Raw genomic sequence first — 13,371 nt, forward strand, 5'->3', positions numbered from 1 at the left:
GGCAATGGATTTCTATAGATGGCGGAGCTTCGGTATCCCCCACCAGCCATTTACTGGGAGCTACATGTTTGGAGGGAGTCTGAGCCCAAAGTGGTGGTGGGGGGGGGGGGGGGGCCTGTGGCTATGTCTTTGTCACATAGGAGCCCATTTAGGAAGCTGCATTAGGCACTAATATGCTCCTAATACAGCTCAGAATAATAAAATACATTTGCTGTGGTAAAACACACTAAAAGTGGGCTTGTCAGGGGGCATTCCTGCACTAATCACTTACAGCAGCAGTATTTTTCTTACAAATGCAGAGGGGCTCAAAACCCTGTGTCCATCAGGAGGCAAAATAACTCCCCAGAATATGAAACATACAAGACTGGCATGGGTGAAAAAGCAGGGAAGAGGCAGGCTGAGTGTTGTAGAAATAAATTCTCCCCCAAAATAGCCCAATGCTTTTCTATGGGAAAAGCAATTGCAGCAGCAACAACAAAATCTGTTGACAGTGACATCTAATGGCTGGATAAATTATTGCACTTGGTTTCATTTTAATTTCTAACCCAGTGGAATATTGTAAAGAAATTTCTACTTTGGGGCTTAAAATTCTGTAAAATATAACATAAATTTTATTTATATATCGCATAAGCCTTGCAGTTTTACAAGGTTTGCAAAAGAAGAAAACCTGACCAGTGTCAGCGAGCTACAATAGGACTCGAGAAGGAGATTAGCAGCGGAGTTACAAAAGTGGTTGACAGTATGTATTTACAAAGAGGTAGATAGATTAATGACAAAGGGGCTACCATAGAACTTGACAACTGCGGTAAATACACACATGGAGGAGAGAGAAACACATAGGGCTCTTTTTACAAAGGTGCGCTAGAGTTTTTGGTGCGCTATCCGAAAAAATACCACCTGCTAGTGCGTGCCACATTTTAGCGTGCACTAAGCATGCGCTAAAACCTTGTAAAAGGAGCCCGTAAACACATAGGCAACACAGATATATACCCAAACAAATCACCACCCACCTACCGGCAACGCACACATAAAAACAAGCAGAAGGAATTTCATTAGCCATGCTGCACATGCTTTTCCCATTTTTTTATGATAGTGCTTTAATTTTGAGATAAGAATTCAGTCTCCATAGAACCTAATATAGGAATTCATCTAATGCAGGGGTAGGGAACTCCGGTCCTCGAGAGCCATATTCCAGTCGGGTTTTCAGGATTTCTCCAATGAATATGCATTGAAAGCAGTGCATGCAAATAGATCTCATGCATATTCATTGGGGAAATCCTGAAAACCCGACTAGAATACGGCTCTCGAGGACCGGAGTTCCCTAACCCTGATCTAATGCATCAAGGGAACCCAAATCCAGTCTTCGGTAACCACATTTTCCTTGACTGATAGGTTAATTCTGCAGATTCTAAAATCACTCTTGTGCATTTGCATTCTCCTGTTATTCTTGTTTCATGCTGACTACCAGATTTGTTTGTACGCTGCTCTGACCTGTGGTTCAGTGTTTGCTTCCTGCTGTTCTTGTTGTAGTTGTGTTTGCTCAATAAAGAAATATTACATTGAAAAAAAAATTTTTTTGACTGTCTTTTTTTTTTTTTTCCAGTTCTTTATTCATTTTTTCATCTTACACCAAGTGAACAATATTACATCCTTTAATTCCTATACATCATTTGAAAATTATTTCATATTATTATTTCAATACATATTTTAAATCCCTCCCACACCCACCCTCTCTACAAATAATGCAAATCAAATGTATCATACATGTAATGTGTTCAAAATAATAATAAAACACTAATGAATCAATATATCCCCCTTCCCCATTATTCTAAATATACTTTAGTGTATAAAGGTGCCTGCTCATTACAATATGTTGTCAATGGTCCCCAAATTTTTTTGAAATTGTTATAATTTCCTTTTTGCATGGCAATTGTCCTTTCCATTTTGTATATATGGCATAATGAATTCCACCAGAAGGTATAATTAAGTCTGGTATAATCTTTCCAATTTCTAGTAATATGCTGAATGGCAACTCCTGTCATTATTAATAAAAGTTTATTATTATTAGATGAAATTTGACTTTTTTTTCTCATGGACGTTCCAAATAGAATTGTATCGTATGATAGAGCTACATGATTTTCTAATAAGCCATTAATTTGGGACCAAATTGATTTCCAAAAGGCCATAATACAGGGACAAAAATAAAGTAGATGATCTAGAGTCCCTGCTTCCAGATGACAATGCCAGCATCTATTAGACTTAGAGCTATCCAACTTTTGTAATCGAACTGGGGTCCAAAATGCTCTATGTAACAAAAACAACCAAGTCTGTCTCATAGATGCAGACACTGTACATCTCATTCTCCAAGACCAAATCCGTGGCCATTGAGATGCAGAAATGTGATGCTTAATCTCAATGCTCCAAATGTCTCTAAGACCAGTCTTTGGTTTTTTATTCATAAATCCAGATAGCAATTTATACCACTGTGCGGCCTGGTGTCCCAGAAAATCGGCTTGAAAGCATAAAAATTCCAGACTATACTGATGATTAAGATTTTTCCATTCATTTTTGACTCATTACACCACTCAGCTTTCCTCTTTGTCCTCCGCATTGTACTTATGACCTCATTTTCTTGCAGGTATGGCGGAAGTGCAAGATGCGTATTTTCACCGTGGCTCAGATGGATGATAACAGCATTCAGATGAAGAAAGATTTGACAACTTTCTTGTATCACCTGAGAATTACGGCAGAGGTGGAAGTGGTGGAAATGGTAGGCCCTACAGTCAATCAAAAAGTTTGAAAACTAAAGTGACAATTTCTAGTGATTAGATTTTGGATTGTTCCCAGACAAGGCTGAGTGAATAAAAACTTCACAAAAATAATTTAATCACAGATTTACAAACTAGCCAGATTAATACATGTCATTTACTTTGCTAGTGTTTGGTCATAGCTAATACTGTACTCCATCCTACAAAGATCTCAGTCTGAGCATAATTAGCCCTTCCCTATTGGTCAGCAGCCTGAGAAGGAGAACTGGGTTTGATTTCCACTGCAGCTCCTTGTAACTCTGAGCATGTCACTTAACCCCTCCATTGCTCCAATTGTCACATAAGCACCTATATACGAGGGGGAAATCAAAAATTAAAGGCAATTCTTAAATTATGCGATAACTGGAACAGAGCTAGCAAAATGCAACACATGGACTCGTGGAGAAGGCTTCATCTAAAGCACGACAGATGATAGGTTGTATCAAGAGAAGCTTCGTCAACAGGAAGCCTGAAGTCATGATGCCATTGTACAGAGCCATGGTGAGACCTCATCTGGAATACTGTGTGCCATTTTGGAGGCCACATTACCGTAAAGATGTGCTCAGAATTGAATCGGTTCAGCGGATGGCCACCAGGATGGTCTCGGGGCTAATGGGTCTTCCGTACGAAGAAAGACTGAGCAAATTGCAACTCTACACTCTCGAAGAGCGTAGGGAGAAGGGAGACATGATTGAGACATTTAAGTACATCACGGGACGGGTCGAGGTGGAAGATGATATCTTTCTTCTGAAGGGACCCTCGACCACAAGAGGTCATCCGCTCAAACTCAGGGGAGGGAAGTTTCGTGGAGATGCCAGGAAATACTTCTTCACGGAAAGAGTGATTGAGCATTGGAACAAGCTTCCAGTGCAGGTGATCGAGGCACGCAGCATCTCAGACTTCAAGAAAAAATGGGATACCTATGTGGGATCCCTACGAGGGTCATGCCAAGGGATAGGGTCACTAGGGTATAGACTTGAAAGAGCGGGTCAGTAGAGTGGAAGTATAATTACAATCATACTTAAGGGGGTCATTAGACTTAATAGGGAGGGTCAATAGGGTGGGCAGACTTGATGGGCTGTAGCTCTTATTTGCCGTCATCTTTCTATGTTTCTATGTACATTGCCTGCTGGGTAGTTCGTTCAGTGCAGTGCTCGGCCTTTAGTCGTGTGGCAGCCATGAGGTCAGAAACATGGATGTTCCATTGCAAGATTACACTATCGCAGAACAACGTGAAGTATGCACTTTCTTTGGGTAGAGGGAGTGAAACCTGTAGAAATTCACCATTGGATATTGACTCAGTATGGACATAGCACCATGAATCAACGAAAGGTTTATGAGTGGGTAAAAAGGTTTAAAGCGGGAAGAACAGGTATAAGCGATGAAGGTCGTTCTGGTGGTCACCCATCGACATCACGCACACAAGAGCACATTGACAGGGCGGATGCCTTGATTAGAGAAGGCCGACAGATAATGGTGTCTCAATTGCCTGCAAATATGGATATTGGCTATGGATCTGCATGTGCCATAATGCATGATGGCTTGGGATAGCAGAAGGTCTGCGCATGACGGGTTCCCAAACAGCTTACTGATCTGCACAGGCCACATGGTGTGGAGGTTGCGACCCAGTTACGGAGACGGTATGAAGACGATCTGCATATTCTGGAGAAAATTGTCACTGGTGACGACACATGGGTGCATCACTGCGACCCGGAGAACAAAAGACAAATCAGGATGAAGTCAAGGAAACAGTTCTCACCTGGCTTCGGGTGCAGCCGAAAAGCTTCTTCTCTGCAGAAATGCAGAAGCTTCTTGAACGATACAACAAATGTGTCGTCTTCGTGGGAACTATGTTTAATTGCTAACAGTTACTTCTATTCAAGCTGTTAAATGTATTTTGCCTTTACCTTTTGATTTACCCTCATATAATATGTAAACCACTTAAGACTATTAGACTAGCTTTACTGGGTCAGACAAATGGTCTATCAAGCCCAGTAGCCCGTTCTCACGGTGGCCAATCCACATTGACTATAACCACAGAAAAGCAGTACAGTACTCCCCCAAAATTGAACACCCGCAAATTAAAAAAAACCTCGAATGCGGTTTAGGAGCGGATTGAAGGCATTAGAGGCAGAAAGCAGCTGTGGTGCCGGCGGATGCTGAAAATTGGGTGCGGGAGATCATTCTCAGTATTTTCCAACCGCCTCTTCCTGGTACTAAAGTCAGGCTACACCAATCAGGAACTGCTTTGACATGCTATCTGGCGTGTCAAAGCAGCTCCTGATTGGTGTAGCCCAGGGGTAGGGAACTGCGGTCCTCAAGAGCCGTATTCCAGTTGGGTTTTCAGGATTTCCCCAATGAATATGCATGAGATCTATTTGCATGCGCTGCTTTCAATGCATATTCATTGGGGAAATCCTGAAAACCCAACTGGAATACGGCTCTCAAGGACCGGAGTTCCCTACCCTGGTGTAGCCTGACTTTAGTACCAGGAAGAGGCAGTCGGAAAATATGGCGAAAGACTGAGTCCACGATTTGCAAACCGCAAATTCACGGGGGAACACTGTATATCAAATCCCGTCCCCTTTCCATTCCCACAGCTGTGATAGGTCTGTTTTTTAACGGCTTTAAAATGTTGCTCCTGCTGCTGTTTCCTTCAGCATGACAGCGATATCTCAGCATACACCTATGAAAAAACTCTGGTGATGGAGCAGAGGTCCCAGATCCTCAAGCAGATGCACCTGACAAAGAATGAGCGAGAACGCGAGGTAAAGTTGTCTGAAGTGGCGGGGGGGGGGGGTATATGTTTTCACCTGGGGGTATTCTGAAAGACCTTTTACTGTTGGTAGAGTACTTGGTTAGAGGAATGCTTTTTTTAATACAGGGTGCCCACAAAAACACTCCTTGATTTTAAATGGTTACAAAATCAAAACTTATAGGAATATGTATATAAATAAGATAACAGCAAATACAAGTCGCAAAAAACACAGTTATCAAGATCTTACCCAATCACTTGCACTTTCACCCTTATAAGCTGCAATTAGTGCAGAAGTTACAACCTTCAGACAATGCAAGCGTCAAAATGACCAGGTGTTCCTCAAGTGGCCCCCGAGATCACCGGACATGACGGTTTGTGACTTTTTCCTTTGGGGGTACGTGAAAGACAGAGTGAACGTACCTCCACCACCCGCAACTATGGAACTATGGATGATCTGCAGGAACGCATCACTGACGCTATAAACGCGATCACGCCGGATATGCTTCGAAGAGTCTGGTCCGAGCTCGATTATCGCATCGATGTTTGCCGAGTAACAGGTGGGGTGCACAGAGTGTATGTAATCAACAGATACCATATGAAACTTTATGAGTTGATGAAACTGTAGCCTCAAAGGTGAAAGAATATTCCAAGAAATTTTGGTTTTGTAACCTTTTAAAATCAAGGAGTGTTTTTGTGGGCACCCTGTATATTGAGCAGTATCCAATGGGACTATATGACAGACTTTGATAGCAATTCAAGAAACTGGTGCCCTTATTTTAGAGAATAATGTAGACAGAATTTTTGGAGAGTATATGGAGTTTTCCCTGGTGGAGCGGTGCACAAGAAGGAATCATGAAACATTTACAGCGTCAAATACGTTATGAACTGCTATCATTGAAGAGCATATGTTTGGTGCTAAATCCAGTTGGAGAATATAGCTACTTCCCCCTCCGTATTTGCGGGGGTTAGGGGCAGAGCCATCCCGCGAATATGGAAAAACTGCAAATAATATTCGGGCTGGTTCTGCCCTTATCCCCCCCGCTTCCCCCAGCTATTTTTAGCCCTGTGAGCCCCCCCTTAAGCCTTACCTGGTGGTCTAGTGGGTTTTCAGGGCAGTAGCGATCTTCCCACGCTCCTGCCCCGTGCAGATCACTCACAGGAAATGGCTGCCTTGAGCTCCCGTAGTCTCTCAAGCCATTTCCTGTGAGCGATCTGCACGGGGCAGGAGCGTGGGAAGATCGCTACTGCCCTGAAAACTCGCTAGACCACCAGGTAAGGCTTAAGGGGAGGCTCACAAACTTAAAATAGCCCAAAATATGAAAGTAATTTTTTTCATTTAAAACCGCCAATAAGCGAATCCGTAGATACGGAATTCGCAAATACGGAGGGGGAAGTGTAGCTGTTTTTCCCTCTGAGAACTTTAAAGAATGAACTGTGAATTTAGAGAATTATAAGACCTGATATACCCCAGGCGCAGCGTGGGTTTTAGCACCAGCAGCGGCAGTAACTGCTCTGATGCTGATAGAATTCCTATGAGCGTCGGAGCAGTTACTGCTGTTGCCGGCACTAAAACCCACGCTATGCGTTAGTAAAAGAGGGGGATAGTTAGTAATATGTCGGATTGCCAGATTTTGGCCTCAAAAAAGAGGATGTGTGGCTCTGCCCATAGGTCTTCCCCCGTTCCACCCACCAACCCCAGCCCCTCACAAACCCTGTCTCTTCAGGGCCACATCTGGAGTGTGTCTGCGCATGCGCGGATGCAATGCAATGACCTCATGTTCTATTTTTTTTTTTTTTTTAATCTTTATTCATTTTCAATCTTACATCAAGTGTACAAACATCAAAACAATAAAATTAAATAAATCACTTGACAATCTTTCAAATTTATCTTATAATACATAGAATTACCTCCCTTCCTTCCCATCATTCCCTCTATTATTTTCCCAATATGAATAATAATATATAAAACCTCCCCCCTCCCAACATTAGACGGTGTATATTTCAATAGAAAATGGTGTCTACTCATTACAATAAGATGTTAATGGCTCCCAAATTTTATTAAAATTATTATAATTCCCTTGTTGTATAGCTATTGTTCTTTCCATTTTATTTTTTATTTTATTTTTTATTTCTTTATTCATTTTATAACTTAAATCAAGTGTACAGTAAATATCAAACAATTATAGTACAACATCACTTGAAAATCAACAATATCATACAACAAGAAGATTTAACCCCCACCCCCCTCCCAAATTCATATACAACTAAAATATACCATATGAAAATAATATCTTATGTCATTCATAAATATATTATTAGTGGAAAACCAAGAATCCCCCTCCCCACCCCAAATCCATTTTATAAATGTAACATAATGAGTTCCACCAGAAATTATAATTGAGTCTACTGTGATTTTTCCAATTATTTGTGATATGTTGAATGGCGACTCCTGTCATGATCAATAAAAATTTATTATTATTTGATGATATTTGGCTCTTTTTCCAAATAGTATTGCATCATAAGATAATGCCACATGCTTTTCCAATAAACAATTTACTTGATCCCAAATTGAGTTCCAAAAGGCTAAGATAAAGGGATGTTTGCTTATTAGGTGTTTTATAACTATTATGCTAACATTGTATTTTATCTCCATTATTTGAATTTCACCGTTGTTAATAAGTCTATTTTTGAACCGTTTCATGATAGTCATATTACGTTTCAGTTTGCTGATTTTGAGTTTACCTCATTGTACTTAAGTTCATATTTGGTCTGCTTTACTAGTGTTACGTTGTTAACAAAATTGTAAGCTTTATGTTGGGTGCATTTCTTCATAAAGATGGTTAATAAATCCCAATGAATAAAATAAATAAATGAACAAATCAAGACTCGTGAGTGGGGTGTCAGGTCAAAAGCGCGCCGGAACAAAGGTTTATTATTAGGTTTCAAGGTTTATTAAATATTTGATAAATCGCTATATCTTTATACAAAGCGATGTACATTAAAATACAATTAATTAAGATAAAAACATACAATAAATATATAAACATTAGATATTGGACAAGACAGACAACAATTGGGAGGAAAGGGAGGTTAAAGTTACATATCTTATAATAAGAAACACATTTAAGGGTAAAACATTGAGGAGGTAGTAAAATTCTTGAAACGGAAAAAATTTTATTAAAAAGCAAAATTTTTATGAATTAAAAATCTTTTTAAAAAGAAATGTTTTTAAAGATTTCTTAAAAGAGGGCGCGCCCAGACAATTGAGCGCAGCGCGTGCCGCCGCACCGCTCTAAATTACTGTTTTTAGTGCTCTGACGGGGGGGGGGGCGTGGGGGGGAACCCCCCCACTTTACTTAATAGACATCGCGCCGCATTGTGGGGGCGTTGTGGGGGGCGTGGGGGGTTGTAACCCCCCACATTTTACTGAAAACTTCACTTTTTCCCTGTTTTTAGGGAAAAAGTTCAGTTTACAGTAAAATGTGGAGGGTTACAACCCCCCAAACCCCCCATAACGCCGGCGCGATGTCTATTAAGTAAACTGGGGGGGTTCCCCAACAAAACCCCCCGTCGGAGCCCCTAAAAACTGTAATTTAGAGAGGCGCGGCGGCGTGCGCTGTGCTCAATTTTCGGCACGCGCTTTTGTCTTTCGCGCCGTTGTCTATGAACCGTGAGTGGGCTTTAACCATTCTATCACCTGCAGATTCAGAGCATCACTGATGAGTCTCGAGGATCCATTCGGCGCAAGAACCCGACCAATACCAAGTTGCACCTAAGTGTCCCCGAGGAACACGTAGGAGATGCTGAAGAGAAGGCAGAAGAAGAGGTAACACTAGCGGAAGAACGTTAGATGCATTTTGAGTCCCGGGTATCCTTCAATTTTCATCTCCTGTTGAGGTGTTCTTGTTAAGGGCAGAAGTTGCCGAGGTGCTGTGAAAAGGTGAGCTGTTATTAGGGTTACCAGACGTCCGGGAAAACCCGGACATGTCCTCTTTTTAGAGGACTGTTCGGGTTCCTGGACAGACTTTCCAAAACCCAGCCTTGTGTCCGGGTTTTGGAAAGCCCCGACGAGCTCTGGCTGCAGCTGGAGGGCCTATGAACATGCGCGGTTGACGTCGTACACATCCGCGCATGCTCGAGGCCTTTCAGACGCGGCCGGAGCTTCTCGGGGAAGAAGATGAGGCTTGAAGGGGACAGGGATGGGGCGGGACTTGAGGCAGAAATGGGCGGGGCTGGAGGCGGAACAAGGTGGAAATGGGACGGAGCCATGTGTCTGGGTTTGTGAGGCTCCAAATATGGTAACCCTAGCTGTACCACACATTGATTTACCACAGGAGTCAGAAACCTGTGCACAAATGAATGATACTGCATGTGAATGGCCTTGCAAGCAGTGTTATTCTAGCAGCCACTACCTAGCTTGATAAACTTTTCTTCTATACGTTCTCTCCTCTTTTCCTAGTCTCTGTGGGGATGGTTTATAAATAGTGCCTAGTGGCAACTATCTCCTAGGTGTCACATGGGGCTCTTTTTACTAAGCTGTGATAGCGGTTTTAGCGTGCGCTAGACCTTAACGCCAGCCTTGAGCTAGCGTTAGTTCTAGCCGCGTAGCGTGGGTTTAGCATGGGCTAAAATCCTGCATGCGCTAAAAATGCTATCGCAGTTTAGTAAAAGAAGCCCTTGGTGTGTTTCATGTTTATTAAAATTTGATGCAAATGCTTATAACATAGTTTCAAAGCGAATTGCAAATGTTGTTGGGTTTTTTTTTTTATTCTTTATTAATTTTACATCTTACAACAAGTATATCATAAAATAACATTTGAACTTATACAATATCACTTGATTCTCTATCAATTTAACTTAAATCATAATATTTAAACCCTCCCTCCCAACCTTACTAATTCATATGAAGTACATATATCATATAATATATTATATATTCTGTCCTATTAAACTAATCGCTTAATATCAAATCAGAAATCCCACCCCCCATACTTTGCAATTATACCTATTAGGGAAAAATGATAATCCAATCATTGCTCATTACAATATTCTATTACAAATTAAAATTACAAATGTAAAAAAGTAAAAAGGGGTAACAAGAACATTTCACACATACGTTAACAACACAGACAACAATGGGAAAGGGGGGTGGAACTCCCCAAATTTTAGAAAAAGATAACAGTGAAGGGTCACATAATAGGGAGGGGCTAAAAGCAGAAGCAAAAATATTTAAAAGTAAAATAAGTTTGATTGGTGAATCTTAATGATCGTATCTGAATTATATCTAGAGCGGGTTCTCCTCTAATATATCCAGTCAAAGAATTCCTTAATTGAGGCGCTAGGTGCCATTTACAGAATCACGCCTAGCTTGACTTAGGGTTTTCCTGTTCTTGATTTGTAACATGCTCTGAGCTATTTGGGGAGGATGGGCTAAAAAATTAAACAAATAAATGAATTCACTGGCAGCTAACACAGGTGCCTAGTCATACCACACCTATTCTCCACCCCTAGCCATGCCCACTTTTCAGGTAGGTGTTGTTAGGCATCGGTAGGCACTGGGCTGAATTCCACATGCAACTTTTAATAGCGTTTTCAATTAAGACACCAATTAAAGCCAATTTTAAAAATGTGGAATTGGGTGCGGAATTCAGCCAAGCGCTGAATCTGGACATTTCTTTCTCAGTTGATTCTAATAAAATTTGAATATTCTCCATCTTTCCAAGGGCAAAAGTCCCTTTCAGTGTGAATTATAATGTCACATTATGAGGGGCATTCAATAATTTATTTACCTGAGTATGAAAGAAAGTAGCAAATGTGTTGAAACAAGTCTGTGCATGTTGTGACGTCACGTCTCAAGGTTACTTATGCACAGTTGAGACTCAGTGCAAGTCTAACATTCCAAGTGACGGGATGTCAGGAGAGTCCTCATGTGAATCAAGTAAGAAACAGGTAGATTTGGAGCACCACTCAGTGATAAAATTTCTCACAAAAGAAGGGAAAAAGCCAAAGGAGATCTATGAACGCATGACTGCAGTTTATGGTGAGTCTTCCCCATCATCCTATAAAGTAAAAATTTGAAGCAAGCAGTTTAAGTGGGGTAGAGAATCCATTGAAAGTAGACAGCCTGTGGAAGAAATGTGCAAGAAAGTCGAGGATTTAATTTTGTCAGACAGATGAATTAAGGTTTCCCTAATAGCTGAAGAAATGGGTAACTTGGCAGGTACAGTTTGGAAAATAATTCATGAAAAGTTGGGCATGTCCAAGGTAAATGCAAGATGGGTTCCAAGAATGCTGATACTATGTCAGAAGGCCACAAGGCTCCAATGCTATCAGGAGAACTTGGAGATGCTCCATGAAGACCAAGTGAATTTTTTTAATTGTTTGGTGACGGAGATGAGACTTGGGTCTATCACAGAGATACTGAGTCCAAAATGGAGTCAATGCAGTGTAAGCACATGTCGTCCCCCACCCAATAAAAGTTCAAGACAGAAAAATCTGCAGACAAAGTCATGGCAACTGTCTTCTGGAATGATGAAAGACTTTTGCTTCTGGAATTCATGAAACACAAGACAAACGTAACCGGGGAGACTTACGCCAACACAGTGATCACTTTGCGGGAGTCAATCAAGAAGAAAAGACAAGGAAAACTTACAGCAGGCATGCTGCTTCTTCACAACAGTGCTCCGATACACGTCACGACAATCAAAGACCGCCATCTGAGAATGTGGGTTTCAGCAGCTGAACCATCCACCCTACAGTCCTGACCTGGCTCCCTTGGATTATTTCCTCTTTTGAGTTTTGAAGAAAACTCTCCGAAGATAGTTTCAAATGATGAAGACGTCAAGGAAGCTGTGACATATTTTCAAAGGGGTTAAAGTCATTGCAGGAAAAGTGGATGAAGTGTATGGAGCTATCAGGGGACTATATTGAAAAATAAAACAAAATTTTTTTGAAAACTCTTTTCTTTCCTACTGAGGTAGATAAATTATCGAACACCCCTCATAGAACAATCTTCCCCTTATGTTTGCAGTAAAATCCAACAGACCACTACCATAACGATTTCAAAAAGGTGAGTCATTCTTAAAACACCGCACATGCAAATGAAGGTCACGGAGAGTCACGGAAGGTCGCTAAATTTGCATGTGCCCATTGTTGGTGATAGCGATTGGCACATGCGCAGCAGATTACATGCACAAATTTTTTTTTAAATACCCCAAATTGAAGATCCCAGCAGCGAGATGGATGCCCACTCCTTTCTGATGCCACCATCAAGCAACACCCCCCCCCCCTCCCGAATATCCCTCAGCAGCAGAATGGATGCTCACTCTCTCCCACCAACACTGTAAAGCAAGCTCTCTGACACACCTGGGAACCCCCCAGGAAGGATGCCTACTCCCTCCCGCCACTGCCATAATGTCCTCGACGACCCTCTCAATGCCTCCGAGGCTCCCCTTCCGCCCCCCAAAAACTTATTCATGAAGGCTGGCCAGAGGGATGCCTTCTCCCTCTGGCCAGCAGGCCCACTTCTTCAAAACAGTGGGCCTTCCCCTCCCCGGAGCATCCTGGTATGCACCGGGGAGAGGAAGGCCCACCATTTTGAAGAGGTGGGCCTGATGGCCGGAGGGAGTAGGCATCCCTCCAGCCGGCCTTCGTGAACAAGTTGGGGGGATGGGGGTTCATCGGGGGCACGACAGAGGTGGCAGGCAGGAGTGGGCATCCCTCCTGCTGCCAGGGGGTGTGTGTGCATGTGTGTGCATGCATGTGTGTGTCTGGGGGGTTGCTTGACAGCAGTGGTGGAAGGAAGTG

General features: G+C 42.0%; 1 protein-coding gene across 1 annotated transcript in view; it reads left to right on the forward strand.

Moving 5' to 3' along the window:
- The window catches only part of SLC12A5 (solute carrier family 12 member 5), a gene marked incomplete at its 5' end in the record, with an annotated part of 142,652 nt that overhangs the window by 107,800 nt on the left and 21,481 nt on the right, over nucleotides 1–13,371 (forward strand). Inside the window, 3 exons of the mRNA XM_033962619.1 lie at nucleotides 2,639–2,770; nucleotides 5,468–5,575; nucleotides 9,269–9,391. Of these exons, the coding sequence (XP_033818510.1) occupies nucleotides 2,639–2,770; nucleotides 5,468–5,575; nucleotides 9,269–9,391 (363 nt within the window). The remainder of the gene's footprint in view (nucleotides 1–2,638; nucleotides 2,771–5,467; nucleotides 5,576–9,268; nucleotides 9,392–13,371) is intronic.

The sequence above is a fragment of the Geotrypetes seraphini genome, chromosome 11 (assembly GCF_902459505.1).
Source record: "Geotrypetes seraphini chromosome 11, aGeoSer1.1, whole genome shotgun sequence".
Classification (NCBI taxonomy): domain Eukaryota; kingdom Metazoa; phylum Chordata; class Amphibia; order Gymnophiona; family Dermophiidae; genus Geotrypetes; species Geotrypetes seraphini.